At 43.2% G+C, this 17,924-nt stretch overlaps 1 protein-coding gene across 1 annotated transcript in view; it reads left to right on the forward strand.

Annotated features, from left to right (window-relative positions):
- LOC142055071 (small ribosomal subunit protein uS5m-like) overlaps positions 1-5,288 on the forward strand; it is a 71,171-nt gene extending 65,883 nt beyond the window's left edge. Inside the window, exons 10-11 of the mRNA XM_075088511.1 lie at positions 3,070-3,206; positions 4,706-5,288. Of these exons, the coding sequence (XP_074944612.1) occupies positions 3,070-3,206; positions 4,706-4,930 (362 nt within the window). The 3' untranslated portion in view covers positions 4,931-5,288. The remainder of the gene's footprint in view (positions 1-3,069; positions 3,207-4,705) is intronic.
- Positions 5,289-17,924: the final 12,636 nt, after the last annotated feature.

Here is a 17,924-nt window from a genome sequence, read left to right on the forward strand (position 1 = left end):
CAGTTCCTGTGCATAGGACTCAGGCAGCTATCTAAATAAATGATCGCAACAAAGCCTAATGCTTTAGTAGAAGAGGTAAAGTCACTGCTATATATACTTAAACGCTCCTTTCTTGCATTTATTCCTGATCCGCGCAAAGTGGAGAAAACCCCCATCACATATTCGGGATTACATATTGGACAACTGAAAATCCAGGTTAAAAAAGCAATGTAATGTGAACATGTGAATGTGAATTTAACTTGGAGTAGACCCTTAGTGTGGATATAAGGTGGATGTTCTATTCCCAGACTCCGAAAATGCAATATAGATTGCCCATAACAGGTTGTGTTAGTTCATAGGAAGGATATATTTTAAATACTTTTTCTGGTTACCTTTGTATCTTTTTCAGTGTGAGAAAATTTGGTACGTTTAAAATGACCCTGTTCTCTTGCATAGGCTTCACTGACTTAAACCACAGTAAGGCAGTGTGAGTGCCACAGACAAACTAAAAATGTCTGAGCATAACTTTGTCTCCACAGCTGGAGTTTGCAGTTGGAATCCTTTCCTTTTGAGTTTGGAATAACTTTTGTTCAGTGACTGATAGACTAGTTTGCTGGCTTCTGGGTTTCATGTATTGACAAACTGCAGAAACATGATTGAGAAGAGATGGGAGAAAAACAACAATAAAACTGTCAAAAATTAAATGTTTTAAGTCACTGAAAAGGAAACTTTGACAAACAGCCTTTCAGAGGTCATTCGCATGTAATTGTGTATAAAACTTGACTTTGTTTTGTAGCATAGAAAATGGTATTTTCTCAGATGGCAGGAAGAATGGCTTTGGACAGTTATAGTTTCTTGTCCAATTATAGGTTAAAAGAAAAAGGGACATATTGGCACATAAAACATGCAGCACTGGAACAGACTTTTTTTTTCCTCATTTACTCAGCAGCAGCAAGTCTGTCCTGCAGAGCAGACTAATCAATAACCTGGCTTTTCAGCTTTTAAGCAAGAAACATTAGAGCTATCACAAACCAATTTTTAAAGATTAATAGAGCTAGGCTACATGAAACAAATCTCTCTGGGGAAGGAGAGAGCACAATTAGAATCCGCAAAAGAACAACCCTCCTTCATTAAAGTCTGGCAAGTCTAAGAAACCATTTGCAGTTAATGCTAATATACTATAATTATGCATTGGAGCTAATATAACACTCTATGATGGTGATGGATGCAGATGACATCCAAACCTCTGTTGTATTTGTGGATTTTGAAATATGTTTCTCTCTCCTTCCTGCTCACCTACCAATTTCCAGTTGTTACAGTTACAAGCTTTTGTAATTTGGCTTGTGATTTCCACAGGCGCACGCAAACTTTTTTCAATGATCTTATTGCTTTGAACGGTAAGTTGAAAGCAAATGAGCATCACATCACTCATTTGTTTTTTAAGCTTGATTAGAAGAATTGTTTTTTTCTAGAAATAGAGTGTTTTGCTGTCTTTCTGATGCAGTCTTTAGCTCCAAGGAGTCTGTTACCTTCTTTATTTCCATTCCCTGTCCTTTACGTTGTGCCACTAATGCAAAAACAAAGTGTAACTCATGCCGGCTGCTGGGCCAGGAGAAAGGAAGTGATGTCTCTGCACGGTACCTTGATGATCTGTGCTGTCTTACTGTCTTACTAGCACACAACATTCTGCTACCTTTTGTGAGCTGAAGAGGACAAGCATAACTTTTTTGTGGCTGGTGGCTAGTGGCTGTTATATTTTGCATGGGCTGTGAAGTTGGTGAATTGCTGTTGTTGAATTGGGAGGCAAGTAACAGGTTCACGTTTTGGAGATAAACTGCAATGTGTAAGTTTGGTACAAATGGGTGCAGTGATGGCTTCCTCAATTTGAAAGCAGCTTCAGTCCCATTTCACTGCTTAAAGCTTTGCTTAACAAGAGCTGAATAAAATAAAAATGCGGTAGGATTTATTTGGCTACCCAAAGGTCTGTGAGCAGCGAGAGACACCAGTGCCAGTGGGCACTCACCCTCTTTCCCAGCAGCTCTGTGTTTAGACCAGACTCTTCTGTTGGAGCATTACTGCCCACAGACTTACTTGGACTTCCCTTTTCCTTCCCTCCCCAATTTTGCTGCCAGCTCTGGGTCTGATAAAGGCGTTGAGCACAATCTCGGGCTTTAGGAAGGCACTGTAGGCCTCTCATCCAGCAGCAGTCTCCCTGGGAATGAGACACACTAACATTGCTCCTACTGCAGAGTCCTTCTGGAAGGAAGCTCAAAGGACAGCAGTGCTTGAGCATGCCAGTTGTTTTGAGCAGTAACTTCACCATATGAGACCAGTTTAAATCTCTCTATCATGTATGTGAACCAGGACTTTAAAGTCAGATTTACCATCATTAGGAGGTACTGAAGTTGTCATTCAGCAGTTGGTCACCTGAAATTGCAAAGGAAGAGGTTTTGAAGAAATGTAGGTATTGGTTTTTAGAAAAGACAGTCTTGGTCAGGATGCAGTTACATTTAGATTCTCTCCCCTTATAATGGTTTCTTTTTAAAACTTGTTGCCTTGCTTCTCTGCTAATTTAATTTTTTAAATTAGTTTTAGTTCTGGGAAGTACTAGAGTTATTTTTCTGCTGGGAGTGGGAGAAAGAAATTGCCTTTTTTTTAATTAATGTTCCCATTAATCAATATCGGGTGGTGGGGTATGCTTGTGGAAGGTTCTTCTAAAGCTGCCAATGGTACTTCTAAGGAATACTACCAAACCTGTGGTATTAAACAATTCTTCAGGTTGCATTTTTATGGATTTATGTTTTGAGTTTATAGGTGGTGACATTTTCATTTGGTTTTGCAATATCTTAAGTAAGGTATATTTCATATAAAAAACCCGTGATCTTTATGTTACCGTGCCTGCAAAGACTGGGAAGACTGGGGAGAATGGTCTTCCCAGAATGGTTTTGCCATTTTTAAGATATAATGTATTCTAACATGCTGGGTAACAAAAATAACTAAGAAAAGGTCTTAGTTCTCTCTTCTTCCTTAGCTAAGTTCTATGCTTACAAATAATCATGCAATGCTGAGTTATACTTCTTTTTTCCCCAGGGTATGGTCTTCGTTGCCACCGAGCTATCATCACCATCTGCAAACTAATTGGCATTAAAGACATGTACGCCAAGGTTTCTGGATCCAAAAACTTGATTAACGTTACCAAAGCTCTCTTTAAAGGCTTGACACAACAGGTAGATTGCACTCTCAGTGGTTCTATACATTAGGTCAAGGGACAGAATGGGATTGATATTGTAGTAATTAGTGGGCAAATAGTTTATGTTCTAGGCTTAAAATTAAGTACTTTTCCAAAGAGCAAACAAAATCTGCATGTGAATAATTCCTCAGCAGTTACACAAAGTTGTCCAGTCAGAAATGGCTGTATGTAACTCTAGCTGTTCCACATCCAAGTGCCTCCAAGAGACGTCTGAATTTCTGGGCTTTCATTGAAGTATTTTTGGTGACATTTGTAAAATTATGGGCAGAGGAAGTTGTGGCCCAGGTTTGGTTGCTGCTGCTTGTTTGTCAGCATTCTAAATTTTCATTGCCTAAGGACCAAACGTCACAGCTGCTTCTGTCGCTAGTATAATTAACATCTCTGAAATAAGTCAGGGAGGTGGTGTCATTTCCTCTAACTCCAAGTGCTCACAATGGAGATGTCTCTGTCTGAACCAGCTGTCTGTGCTTGATGGAAAGATCCAATATGCAGCATTCCATCTGACTTCCTTTGAACACCAGCCTTAGGATGAGTCAGGTCTTTTGAAATTCCTGGTTATCTCATTTGGTTGTAGAGTCTTGGAAGCTGCCAGAATTTAGCTGCTTACATTCTTAATATACCCCTGCAAAGATATAGTTGCCAAATCTGTCAGCCTGTCTTAACCAACTTTTTCAGTTGAGCCTCGGGAGGGGTGGGGGGTCATGATCCTCTTTGCCTAATTAGGTAGCTACAGATGCTTTTCACTATCTGAGGTTAATCAACTTGAAGAAGATTGTCATATATTTTCAATGCATTGCCTCTGAGAAGTCTTCCACAGAATGAATAGAGCAGAAGAAGAAGAAGAATGAATAGGAGAATAGAAGAAGGGCATGCTATATATAATAAAGCAATGCAATATTATTGCTTTGAGAGGTGTGTACTTGATATATTTCCTTGACTGCCCTGAATGGGAAAAATTTTCTGTTCCGGTAGATGCTTATTCAGTAAAATCTGAGTGTTAACAAAACAACTTGTATGTGAGGAAGAGGTATAGTTGAAAATAATATTCAATTCATATCATTATGTTAGCTAATATTACTTTTCAGGGCAGTAATAAGCACTTTACTGTTGTCAAAGCAAAATTTATATCCATATGAAGACATAAAAAAGTTACTGCATGTTACTAACGTGCATCCTTATTAACAGGATGTGCCTTTTCTGGCCAGATCCTTTCCAGAAGCAAGTTCTTCTAGGATGACGTTGTAATGCTAGTATATCTGTAGTCTATCTACCTGAATTCCTGCTGCTTATGCAATTAGCATATTTGAAACCCACGAGGATGAGCCTGACGAGTCACTTAATTTATGCAGTGTTTAGACTATTTATTAGTAAATTTCTTTTTTTTTTCCCTACCCCATATACCATGTAGAGACTGACCTGAAGTAAACCAGCATGATCATCATTGCTTTGATTGTCTTTTCTCTTTCCTACTCCCAGGAGACTCACCAACAGTTAGCGAACCAGAAGAGTCTCTATGTAGTGGAGTTCCGGGAGGAGCAGGGCCCTCTGCCCATCGTAGTGGCACTGCCTGAGGGGACTGTTCGTGAGGATCCCGAGCCTGAAGATGAGGTTCCAGACACAAAGCTGGAATGGAGTGAGGTGAAAGAAGCTCAGGGAATGAAGAAGTCTTCCTGGGCAAATGTCAGACGGGCAGCGTGGTAAAAACTTCAGTCTTTCTGTCTTTTCTGCTCAGAGGTGCAATTGGGAAAGTCCAGCCCAAATGGACAGGTTGTCTAGGCTTACATTTCAGAGGGGAGGGCACCGGTAGCTGTCTCATGACATTCATATGCTGCTCCCATTGCTACCATTCAGTACCTTTGTTTGCTTTCCCACGATTCTTCTGACCACTGTTCAACTAGGAACATGCAGACTTAAGCAGCTGGTGAACATGACTTTGACTTTAAGCATGTATTTACTTGATTCATTAAGATGGTGTTTAATCAACAGACCCCATGTTTCTTGGGAAACTACTGAAGATATAAGATTGTGAAAGCAATAAAGAATCCTCAGAAGGAGTTCATTGTGGGTTTGTTGGGGTCTTTTTTGCAAAATGCCAATGTCTGGGAGATCTTGAAGCAAGCAGCAGTAGTGGGAGTTAATGTATGCACTCTCCACCTCCTTCCCTAGGCTCACTCATTATGGTGGGGGAACTGTGAAATCAAAGTAGAAGTTGTGTGTCCTCTGGTGGGGGGGAGGGCAAGGTGATGGTGGTGGCCAACAGCTGGAGTTGTGCAAATACTGTTCATGCAAGTGGGGGAGTTCCCCAAATGAGGCGGAGCCCAAATAGCTGAGGACAGCCACCCCACAGTCTCCTGTGGGATATTGCAGTGTTATGACTGCCATTGGAAGTCCGCTCCAAAACCTGCAATCCAGCCTTTCTTATGGTAGTCTCCTCTGGACATGTGCTGGGATAAGACCTAACTTCATTTTCTGCCAATTTGATACTGAGCACAGTAGTCGTGGACCCTACCCAGAACTTAGAAAGTGCTACAGCTGTCAGAAGTTTAAAGGAGAAAAAGAACATCCATGATGCATGCCAGCGTCTGCCCAGAGATGGAGTAAACCCCTTCATGTAGCAGATCTCCAACTGAAGCACACAGAGGTACATGCTAGATGATAGATTGGAGGATCCGTCACCCAACTCCTACCAGAAGATTTCTCTGTATGATAAAAGGTGTTTCTACCACCTGTTTTGTTAGTACAGGAGAAAACACGTTAGAAATACTTCAAGATCAGCCTGGGAAGTTATGTCCGAAGTTCTGATGTTAAAGACATTTAGGAGCAATATTTTGCCTTGATTTCAGTGCAGGTTTCTAAAGACAGCAGTCGCGTACGTACGAAGAGGCAAGGTGAATTTAACTGAGTTGTACCTCACTCTGTTAATGGAAATTTTAATTCAAAGGCCATGCCTGCTGAGCAGTTGGCTGAAAGCTTTATTCCTGTTTGCCAGCTCAATTTAAATCCACCTTCAGCAGGATTGCAAAGTGTTCAGTTTGCAAACCTTCTTGTTAGCAGCATATAAAACTACTGTTCAAGAGTATGTGCTCACGCTTAGCTTGCATCTTACTGTTGAGCAAAATCAAGAATGAATAAACCTGGGCTGAAAGAATCAAATCTTGCTGCATTTAGAAGACACTTTAGTTTACCTCTGTCCTTGCAGAAACTGAGCTCAAGTGAGTTGACTCTGCCACTGGCCAGAAACAGCCTGAGCTTGGGTAGTAGAGAGAGCCTAAAGTGCTGACTGGATCAGCTCTTGGTCAATTGTTTCCCTTTGTTGCAGTGAGCAGAAGGGTCATGCCAGCATTTTCTCTCTTCTTGGAATGAGGAATGTGTGTGTCAGTAGCAGGTGACTGCGTCCTACTTGGAGATGTCCTGCTACTTCCTTGCACTCTGTTCTTGCATTCCCTCACCCAACACATCTGGAGAAGCCCCCCATATTCTGGCCTAAGCATGGTGATGGTGCCACAGGAGATCATACAAGGCCACTGCTGCACAAAAACTGGGGATGTGGGTAATGTCAAGGTCTCAAGCAATGCCCCATCTGCATAGTGGGATGAGATGGCAGAATTGGGCAGGCCCTTGTGTGATCTTGGGAATGGCTAAAGAAAGACAAGCTATAGGGACAGGTCCTTAGCTAGCAGCACCCGATGCAGAGCAAGTTGTAAAGTCCATCTCTCCCCAGATGACCTGGACCTGAACACTCTTCCTTGTGCATCCCAAACAGATCTCACACCATATATTCCCAGTTTGTGAGGTATATAGGCCATCACTCTGCACAAGGGAGACTTGCAGACAGACATCTCCCTTGAACCCTTCTTGGTCACTCAGTAATTTCTGTTCTCACTGCTAGTGCAAGGTAGAACAACACATCATTCTCAGTGAATCTTTTTTCCATCAGCTAAAGCGCTGGGAAGTGTCTGACTGATTTCTAGCCCGTGCCTCCAAGAGAATCCACACAAGCCTTGGAGGTCCACCTTGCGTGCTAGTAGAAATGAGGAGCTGCAAGGCAAGGAAGTGGTAGGGTGAATGTCATTTGCCTTTTCAGAACATAAAGGAAGTAATGTAGTAACCACCAATCTTCCCCTTTCCCCAAGGTCTGCACACCAGCTCTACTTGCATCTGCTCCCACCAGGGTCTTCAGGGCTCCTCTGCCTTGTCTGTGCTCTCTGGAGGAGGTTTAGGGCTCTTCTTAGATCCACAGGACAGTAACTCATGTTTGAGCATTTCCATGAATTGGGAATCCCTGTCCTCAAAGCAAATGGGGTTTCAGTGCTTGATTCTGTTAGCACAAGGGGGACCAAGGAGTAGCACAAGGAGACCAAGGAGTCTCGGTGGAAAGATCCCAGGTGGGGAATGGACCATAGTTGGGTCAGGAGAGGGGGAGGCAGGCTGAGCTGGCCATGAATCAGACTCTGCCACAGACCCACATGGGGCTTTGATCCCTCCATACATGTAATCTTTTGTGGGTTTCCTGTTTTCACAAGTTTGTTCGTATTAATACAGATGCTTGTATGGATGTTTTACCCAGCATACAGTTTGCTCATCACTCACAGATAAACCTGACTGTAAAATGAGAAACATCAGAAACTCTTGCATTTCCCATGGAGGTGACCATAATTTTCTATTAAGTTTCTTTGCTTTCAGACAAAGCCAATTATTCTCCTACAATTCAGGAGAAGATGGAAGTGCTTCTAACTCATTGCATCACTGGACACAAGGTATCCAATATACAAATATTTGGGGAATAGCTAACATTGCTGTTAAGAAGCTGTTTAATTAAGCAGGAGCAACCAAGGTTACAATCTGAGCATAGTTAATGAATGATATGTCTGTAACCTTGCTTTTATCACAGGAGCTAACGTTTTGACTGTCTTCAAGTGGATAGTTTGTTTTAACTGAAGTGTAGTTACCTGCTTTCTAGAGTAGACACCTGCAGACCTCCTTGTTTTGCTAAGGAAGCTGGAGAAGAGCAGAGATGGAAACTCCAGTTACACTACCAGTTGAAAGCCGGTGGTAGATGCGGGGATACAATAAACCCACTGGTTTTAAAAGTGTGATGGAACTTGTAAGTGCTCTAAAAAACCAGACTGATTTGTGGCTTTTTAAATGGGCGTCTCCATCTAGCTGCATCTGCAAGGGAAGGGGAGGATGCTGTTGGAGATCAGGTGCCAGGCTGTGGGGTTTTGGAAATGTCTGAGCAAATGCATAGCCTGTGATGGAGCAGCCCCATATATTGGGCCAGGCTGGGAGCTGCTCTGTAGGCAAGAACTGCAGGTGCTTTGTAGTCAACAAACTGCAAGGGCTAACCGTGTGCAAGCAGCACTTAGTAGAGCTAGCTCACTCACATACTGGGGAGTCATGCTAATATGCAGTTAACCCCAGACAAGTATCTCCACGGGAGAAGGATCAAGCCTGCAGTGTTCATTATGGCAATATTTCCAGTGGGGTGACAGCAAATTCTCAGGCCAATGCTGTCCTCAGGACTCTCTGTGGGGATGAGATCTGGTGCGCACATGGTAGATGGTTTATAGGTCCTGGGAGATCCTCTGAGCTCTGGGCAGCATCTTTCCCTTCAGAAGCACTGAGGTGTGCCATTTTTGAGGCAGCTACCTTGGGCTGCCCAGCTTCCAGGGCGTGTAGGGCTGTACTGAGACAATACAAAGGATGGGCACAGTAGGCAACGGAGACCTCAGGGTGCTTTTTTTCATTTTCTTTTTCTAATTTTTGTTTTTCTTTCCACCATGCAGGGACCATGCATATTGCTGCAACTCACCTGGCACCTGATAGGTGCAGTTCAGCAGCCTAGTGCAACAAAGCCACACCTCACGGTGTCACTGCCCTGTGCTGGGGCACAGCAGCCCTGTGCCAAACAGGGACACTCATTCACCTGCAAGCTGTTCAGCTGCATGGGATTGAAGTTGGGGCCACACTGGGAGGGTTTCAAAGTTGCAGCACTGCTTTGTATCAGTTCATTTGGATGCTCTTGCCCCTGTGGTGGCCCTTCTCCCTGCCCAGCCCTCCCCAGGCAAAGACTTGGCCCAGGTTACACTGGGGCCACAGGGCCTCCCTCCCAGTGTAATGTCCACAACCTTATCTCAGCCTGCTCCTGGTGGTTTTTTTTTTTTTTTTTCTCCAGTGCTGGTTTACAGCAAGGTTATGCTAATGCTGGGGAGGAGGTATCTCAGCAAACCAGGTGGAGCCAGAAGGAGAAGGACAAGCAGGTGAACTAGTGCAGACTGGTGTAAACTGGTGCGCAGCAGGGAAGGGAGATGCAAAGGGCAAAGCAAAGCAGAAACAACCGGGGAGGAGAGATGGGAGCCCTGCCAAGACATTGGCTGCATATGTGATGGCCACAAGGCGTAGGGATATGGCTGTGAGGGGACAGACAGCACAGTTTGGCACAGAGGTGCTGGCCACATCTGAGTGCAGAAGGTAGAGATATATCACATCCCAGGATCCAGGGTATGACCACAAATGGCTGTCTGCCTTTGTAAGTAGACCCAAACAGAAATGTGTCTTTGTATTTTAATGCTAAATTCAGGGGCATTATCTGGGTTGTTGCAGGGCAATCTGGTTATTGCAGGGTGAATCTGGGCACCAAACCCCACCCCACCCACCCCCATGATGATGTGATGTTGAAACCAGTTTCAGCTGGTGCATGTTAAACCTTCACAACCAAGTGCCACTGTCTAAAGTGGCTGTGAGTTCCCGTCCTCCTGAAAAGGGGTTTCTTTTTCCACCTCTGTTGCAATCAGCTTGAGTTTGTCACACTAACACAAGCAAAACAGGTCAGGCTGGTTTTCAGCAAGGAAAAAAAACTCACGATTTCAGGAATGAAGAGCACATCTGGAAAAGTTGTCAGAACAGCCAGGCCGCTGGGCAAAGAAGTGGTGGAAGTTGCTGAGGACATTGTGAGCCTCTCCCATGGTGACTGTCAGCTGCTCTGGCTCTAGCTGCTGGAGGTAGCTGCCAAATGCAACCTTCTTCCCTCCCTCTTTTCCTTCCTTCTGTCCCTCCCCTTCTTCCTGCTTTTCCTCCTTCCCTCACTCCTTCCTGTTGGCAGATGAAGAAAGCTGTGAATGGCACAGGTGTGGCCAAACCCTGTGACCAGGGGCTACTTGGTGGCTGATGGGAGCCACATGGGAGGTTTTCAGGAGATGTGAGGAGCCCTGAGGCATTTTGAGCACAGCTGTCTGTACACAAGCTGAGCGTGTAGGGCAAGTCCCTGGGTGGTGGTGGGTGGCACTGCCTTATACCTGAGGGCAGTAGGGAAGACCTGTACACATCCAGACAGGCAACCTCTCATCCCCTTTATTTGCACAGTAAATCAGCTTGTCCGCCACCCACATGAGCTGTCCGCAGCAGCTGCCACAAGGGCAGCTGGTGGACAGGGCAAGACAGGACATGACAGCTACTGGCAAAGAGCAGGGCTGAGAAACCTCTCACAGATGGACGTGCGTCCCAAGACAAGGGCAGCTGAATCGCAGGATGAACCACTTCTATCATCTCAGAGGGAGACTGGATATGCCAAGGTAAGAAAAATGACATAAAATAAAGAGATTTCCCAAGCCATTTGGCTTTTTCCATGACATCAATCCCTTGGCAGCCCTTTCACAGCCACACCAACACTGGAGCTCTGTACTAGCCTAGCCTCCCAGTGGACCCAACGCTCGCTCTCACTCTCACCACAGCCCAGCTTTGCAATTAAAATCTTCCAGCAATTCCTCCCACACAAAAGGTGCCCTGAATACCAACTACCGCTGGTCCTCACCTTCCCTTGGCAGCCCTTTCACAACCACACCAACGCTGGGCCTCTCTGCTTGCTTTGCCATGTAAGTGGCAACCTTGCCAGAGCCCAGCAACAAAGTGGACACTCACCTGCTAGGGCTCCAACAAATAAATGACCGGGACTGAAACCTGTTGACAGTTCATCACTGCGAAACCCTGGAAGCGTGCATCTTCTTGGTTTTTTGGGGGTATTTTAAATCAGCTTCAGTAAAATGTCTCTTAGATTTGTAAATCTTTAGGAAGAACAAACATTGCATAATGCAGGTGAAGTGCTTGGAAATGTTCTGACTTAAATGTTGTTGACATGTAAAATTGTCTGAAACCTCAAAATTGCATGTTACGGTTAAAAAAGGAGGAGAGAATTGTTGGGGTTTTCCTTGCTGAAGAGTAGTAGTGCTGTGTTAATCTTGATGGACAATTTCATACTGAAGGGGCTAAGATTGTAAACCTTTGAAAAGCCCACTCGTGATTTGCATTTTGGATTTGTTTTGAAATCTAAAAATCATTAATATTTTAGCTCTCTGTCTTTGCTTTTTTCTCTTGAGCTGTGGAGTTGTTTAGGACACTTGATGTAGTATATGTACATAGATCTGTCTTGTTCTTTTGTGTAATTCTTTTTGTAAGGTATTACGCTTACTTGTTACAAGTACAGTAATCAAGTACTCCATACAAAGTCTCAGATGATTTTTTTAGCAAGGTTGATAGGCAATACCTTCTGGGTTTACAGTTTCTCTTGCAGTATATATCCGTGGTGTAATTAACTTCTGACATTTAACATTTCGGCATAGTACTTGGCAGGCCTGCCTCTGTTGTCAGCAGACGGTAGTAAGGAACTGATCTGTAGTCTCTTAATGCTAGAAGACTGCCTCTTGGTCTACAAAATGATCTGAAGATTTCAGACAGTTAAATGGGGGACAAAGTCTCCCCAAACCCTCCGGAGTGTTAATGCTGACTGTACTCCAGCAGTGCTTATTGAGAATGAAATCCATGTGCAGAAAAAGTAAGGATCTCCCTTAGCTGCCTGTGTCTGGGTACCTATTGGTGCTCAGTTAATATCTGGAAGTGTCTTAGACTGGAATCATTTTTGTGTAGAAATGGAGGGCTGTGTTCCGTTAAGTAACAGGGAAGACTATATCCTGTGACCTTTTCTCTGGTGGCTTGGTATTTATGTGTAGCAGTTGAAATAAGCCCAATATGGCTTCCTGGACACCAAAGCGTTCTGGAAGACAGTGCTGAGCAGTAGGCTACTAGTGCCTGCAAAGTTCCTGTAGTCTCTTTCTTCCCCACTCCCCAGCAGATTCTGGGCTGAGATGCACCCAAATTTTCCAGGCAGTGATCAACATAGTGGACGATAAAATGGATTTTCCTTTAAACTGGATTTTCAGTTAATTGAAGGTAGTTAGAACTTGGTTGCTTCTGCAAATTGTAGATACCTATCTGCACCTTTAGACTTTCTAAATGCCAACGAATTTATTTTTTTTCCCAACAGGAACAGTCAAGCTAAATGCTCTTTGGCTGAATAAGCAGCACTGTATAAAATGTCTCGTGTGTGAAAATGTTTTTTGTACATTTATAATCGTGTTGAAGTAAAAGAATAGTATGAAGTCGTTCTTCTTACAGTTATTCAGTAGGTCTACAGTAAGTAAAAACAGGCTGGAATAAGAAGGTCTGCTAACAGTGTGCTAACAGTGATTATAATTAGTGTTCTGTTAACCAATGAGTTGGGTTTTTCCGGGCGTAAATTGTGTTAGGAATGCAAAGCAAGGCTGACATCAGGAATGAATACTTCCCTGGTTTAAACAGCTTGCATCATTCCATCCAAACTCCGCTCAAATTCTTGCTTTGGAACCCAGAAAGAATGAGTCACATGTGGCTGTAGTTCATCATAGGTGCCTCTTTATTGAGAAACGAAACCTTTTCTGAGCCTGAAAGGTCGTAGCTTTATGTTGAATACGCATAGGAAGTTTGGAATAGAGATCAATGTTTGGAATAATGACCAAGTAAAAGAGCAGTGAAAAGGTAATCACTTTGTGGTTGTATTTATTGCTTGTATTTATTTTTCAGTGACTTCAGTTCCTCTGTCTGAGGTAATGTGAAGGTCTCCTCTCATTTGGATGCTACTGGAGTCCAATAAAATTACTCAGCCAGCGGAGTGCATGGAAACCACCTCTCTGTGCAGAGGAGTTGTGTGTTGTGCAGTTTATAGGGTGGGGCAGAAACATGATCTGCTGTGACTGTCCTCGCTTCAGAATTGCAAATGAATAGCAGCACTGCTTAACGCCTCATGTGGCTTTTTGGAATACCGCTGCCTTTACATGCAGGCTAGTGCGCATATACCGTCTTCCTTTCTGCATCGGTTCAGAGGTGCAGGGAACGTACAAAAATCTGCTACTGTAAAGTGGCAAACATTATTACTCTGCATATGCTAGACTGACAGCACTGTCACCTATCTGGCCTTCTGGTGGAATGTACAACAGTGGGTCATCACCTCAAAAACACCGCTGGGAATTCCGTTAACCTGGGAGGTAGATCCTGATGCAAATTACTAATTTCACTCTTCCATGACAGACAGCAGAGCAGCTTAACAGAGCATAGGGAAACTTCTGGCCATTAATAATCAATGAAGGGAAACCGTGAAGGTACTGAATAAGTGCAGTCCCTCTCCTGTCCTGCCCAGTCCAAAGATAACATGAAGCCTTTGTACCTCAAATACTTCTAAGTTTTGTGTGCCCAGTTTGTCCATAGTTGGCATCTACCAGACACGGCTGCATCCAATGATGACAGCTTTTAATTCTCTGCATTTTACACACTTATGTGGATGCGCACGGGTAGTTTAGGCATGTTGAAAGTTAACTCCTTACGGCCTTGTCAATGAGAATTCTTGATTCTCTTTTAATAAGCACATCTTTATTCTTACCGAATCTGTGTTAAATTTCACCTTTTCAAACTAATGAAGCTTCATTTTTATTTTTAAGTCCTCTTGCAAGCAGCTTGACAGATTTTTCTAATCTAATAAACTGAACGCGAAGCCGGAGCGACCTCCTAACATCATTCTGTTACTACTTATGCAATCGAGGAGAGAGCTGCAACGTGCCACTTGGAGTATGGATCCAGTTGTTGCCCCGGCGCCACTCAGTGATGTGTTCTAGCTGAAGTGGGGAATAAAACAAGTGGATTTGGGGGTTACTTTTTTCCTTTGCTCTAGTCAGCCATGTATTTGTTGAAATTAGAAACCTATTTCTGTCGACAGATTCTCTGAGCTAGCAGGTAATGATGTCTGGGGCTTTATAGCAGTGATAAGAAATAATGCTAAAGGATACACAACTGTAGGCTTTAATTTTTTTTCCTTAAAGGCTATTGTTTCTATCTGTACTGAGCAATAGAATACAACACAGATGCTGAATACATGAAAAGGAACATTAGAAGTTGTCATCTCATCTGATCATGAAGAAAATGTTTGTAGTACTTGCATTACAAAGAGGATAGCTTCTGATGCCTCTGCTGAGGGGAAGGAGGGACACAAGCCAATGTCCTAGGCAAGTCAAATTGTTTTGGTCTGATTTTGAAAAAGACAGCTAGTATTGTTACTTGAAGCGTTAGATTTGTCTAAATAGCTCTGGGCCTTACAACTGTCCTACGTTCCCCCTGACACACTGAATCCTTGAGAACTGAGTGGCTTTTAGATCGTAAAATATTTGGGCAAATTCTTAATTATAACCCATTTCTGACAGGAACTTAAAGTATGCTGAAATTTGGACTCGTGTTCTTTAGCAGTTCACATTTTCTTTAATTGCAGACAACAACAGGTAGCAGAAAGGGAAAAAAAAAAAAAGAGAAGCAGCGCAGCAACGAAAGAAAATGGGGGAAGAAGCCCAAAGGCTAATGAAAGAAGAAGAAAACAAAACTGATGTAGAAGTGTCCGGACACAAGCCAGGCATCAGTGGCACAGTGCCAATGAAAAAGAGAATTTCAGCTCTACAACATACATATTGGTATTGATTGAAGTATTTCTAGGGCTGCAGCATTTCTAGGACTCCAACCGTTTGGTTTCAGTACATTCTTCAGGGCATCTTGGAAGGCAGGGTTCTCTCCGAATATCTTCAACGACTAGTAGGTGGTTATTAAAGGAGAAAAAAAGCCCACAGAAAATCATGCCTTGATGGAATGAAGTTTCCTGCAATAGTCCTATTCCAGCACCCTTCTTTGCAGCAAAAGTGATTGAGCAAGGATGTTGACTGAAAGACATTCTTAATGAATAGTTCAAGCCTAGAGAAAAGAATGGAAATACCTAAGAGTGTGGTAAATCTCCTGTATTGTCTATGCTTACCCAAAACATGTAATTAAACAGTTTTAAAGAACCCTTTGCTTCCTGCCTGATCGAGAATGTCTGCTTTTGCCTTTCCATAAAGGTATTTATAAATGTTTCACATTTTTCCATTGGAGATAATATTGACGCGTGCAGAAGAAAATTACTTGTTAAAGGTGACCTACGGCTCTCAACGTACTCCTGGTAGAGTACGCTCTGGTAGAGCACAAGTTACAGCTGAACACAAAAGTGGATTTCTTGTCACTTTGTCACTTGCAGCCCCTGTGCTACCATGCCCCTTTACAACACTACAGTGGTTAACAGCAGGGGCATCGCTACACAGCAGTGGTGCGTGCTGCTCCTTTCTTATGAAGGCTAATGTTGTGAACGTAGGGGAGCAATTCAATCGCTTACTTGTATTGGTAAATTTGTATTTCTAGCAGAAATTCTTCTACTTCCTACGTTAAGGGGAAAAAAAAGTCTCACGCTGTATACTTGTTGCATAGGTAGTACAGCTGAAAAAAAGGTGTCCTCCTGTGAATACATCTAAGTGTGAAAATTCTCAGTTCAGTTAACAGCACTTCTCAGGTTCCATTTTTGTACACTTACTGTATGTATTTACAGTGGGATTCCTGTCAGAAAAGCGTGCAAGGTAAATAGGCAGTAGAAGACAACAGTAGTTTAATGAAGAAGAAAAGTTAATGTCTGCTGGAGGGCAAGGTGTGTGGGAGGAGGAGGGTCCATGTGGTTATTATGTGCAGCTCAGAACTTCAGTGAATACCTCCTGCATCTTCTGCTGTGCGGATGCTATTATCCCTGAATTCATGGGCTGTCTTGTGGCAGATGAGTGAGGACAGCAAATCCTGTGCCTGAGACGGGTTCCCTGTGTATCCAGGGTCCTGTGAAGTTGTAACAGAATGGGAAGGGGCGGGGGGACTAGATCACCTCTGCCTCGAAAAATAGAATTTTTAACTAAGTTGTAAGACACAAGTTCTCCTTAAAAGAGAAGTACTTGAGAAAGTAAAGACAGTAAGACTTACTCTGAATGGCCTTTGTCATGGAGAAAAGTTTTAAAAAATATTTAGTATGCTTGTCATGCTGCTTAAAATCTTGCAGAGACCAACTGATTTGACAGCAATTTTTAGACATTAAAGAAGTCATTGAGAAATGTGAAATTTTAAAATACCTTTTAGAAAGCAACAATATGCACTTTTGTGTGTATCTTCTGCGCAAGTGTTCTGGCTGGAGTAGAATCGATGACTGCAGTCTGTCCAGACTGAACAGCAGTATGGCAAGCAAATCTGCTCCTAGTACACACCTCTAAAGTATCTGATGGTGGATTGGAGATAAGAAGAAAGTCTGTGAATAAGCTTTAATAGCAATCCGCGTCTGTCCTTTTAACCACACCGATGAAGCAAGGAGGCACATGTCGTAATTCTTTCCCTATTGCTGACACAGGGCAGGGAAACCTAATACCTGTTGCCTAGTTTAGGTTGGAAGCGACATCGCATCTTTCCAAAAAAATTAGTTTAGTGCTTACTATTGCTATTTCTGAGACAATGTAAAATAGGTGCAACTAGATGTTATTTATTAAAAATAACAAAACATTGGCTAGTTAAGAAGTTAGAAACAAAGCCCCTGACTGCGTCATGAGAATGCTCGTGTTTTTTGAGCCTTCAGCCGTTTTAAAAACGATTAGGTGCTGCCACCTCCTGCACATCAGCCCTCCTGCGTTGCTTTGCCCTCTCCTGCTGCGTACTCACACTGTTTTGCTGTTCTTCCCTCCATTTCCCTGCCTGTACTTGAGCACAACTGCTCTAGGAATTGCTCCCATCTACTCTACCAAGTCCTGACATAATGCCAGAAAGGGTACAGTGCTCTCGTAGCTAGTAGTCTGTATGTCAAAACAGCATGCATTGGTTTCATATGTTTTCCTGCGCTATAGTTGCTTGTGTCTGCAATGCCCCATGTTCATTTGTCTGAAGGGTTTTTAGGAAAATGCTCCCCTGTTCTGCTCATGTAGGACATAAATAAAACAGTGGTTCAATTTTAGCGCATTTCTAGCGGTTGGGATTTAGGTGAGGTAGTTGATTTGGGGGGGGAAAGAAGGCAAAATGAGGAAGTGATCAGAAGTGAAGAAGAGCCTTGTGAGTGGGTGGACCTAAGTAAGCATGCAGGTGAATCTCTGGTGAGGCGGTGGGCAGTGCCTGTGCCTCGGTGTTTTCAGCAGCTGAGAGGCATGTTGGGTACCTCTTCAGCTGAATATTAAAGAAAGGCTTCTTTGAGCCTGGATTAGAAAGAGAAATGCATAATGGGATTATCAATAGGTGTTGCTTCAACCAGGGAAGGAGCCGCCTTGGTTCCTATGCTACCCTGTAAGCATGAATTCAAGCAGCCACCTGCTACCTGACCCTTAACCTATGCCCTGCTTGTCCTCCCCACCTGCACACTTTGAGGCAAGACTTCAATTCTTGCCTCAGTATGGTATGAACAATTTCTCAACTCAGAAAAAGGAGGAGGTTTTATTGAACTCTTTGGAGGCTAATGGTCCTCCCCTAGCTG

The sequence above is a fragment of the Phalacrocorax aristotelis genome, chromosome 3 (assembly GCF_949628215.1).
Source record: "Phalacrocorax aristotelis chromosome 3, bGulAri2.1, whole genome shotgun sequence".
NCBI classification, from domain to species: domain Eukaryota; kingdom Metazoa; phylum Chordata; class Aves; order Suliformes; family Phalacrocoracidae; genus Phalacrocorax; species Phalacrocorax aristotelis.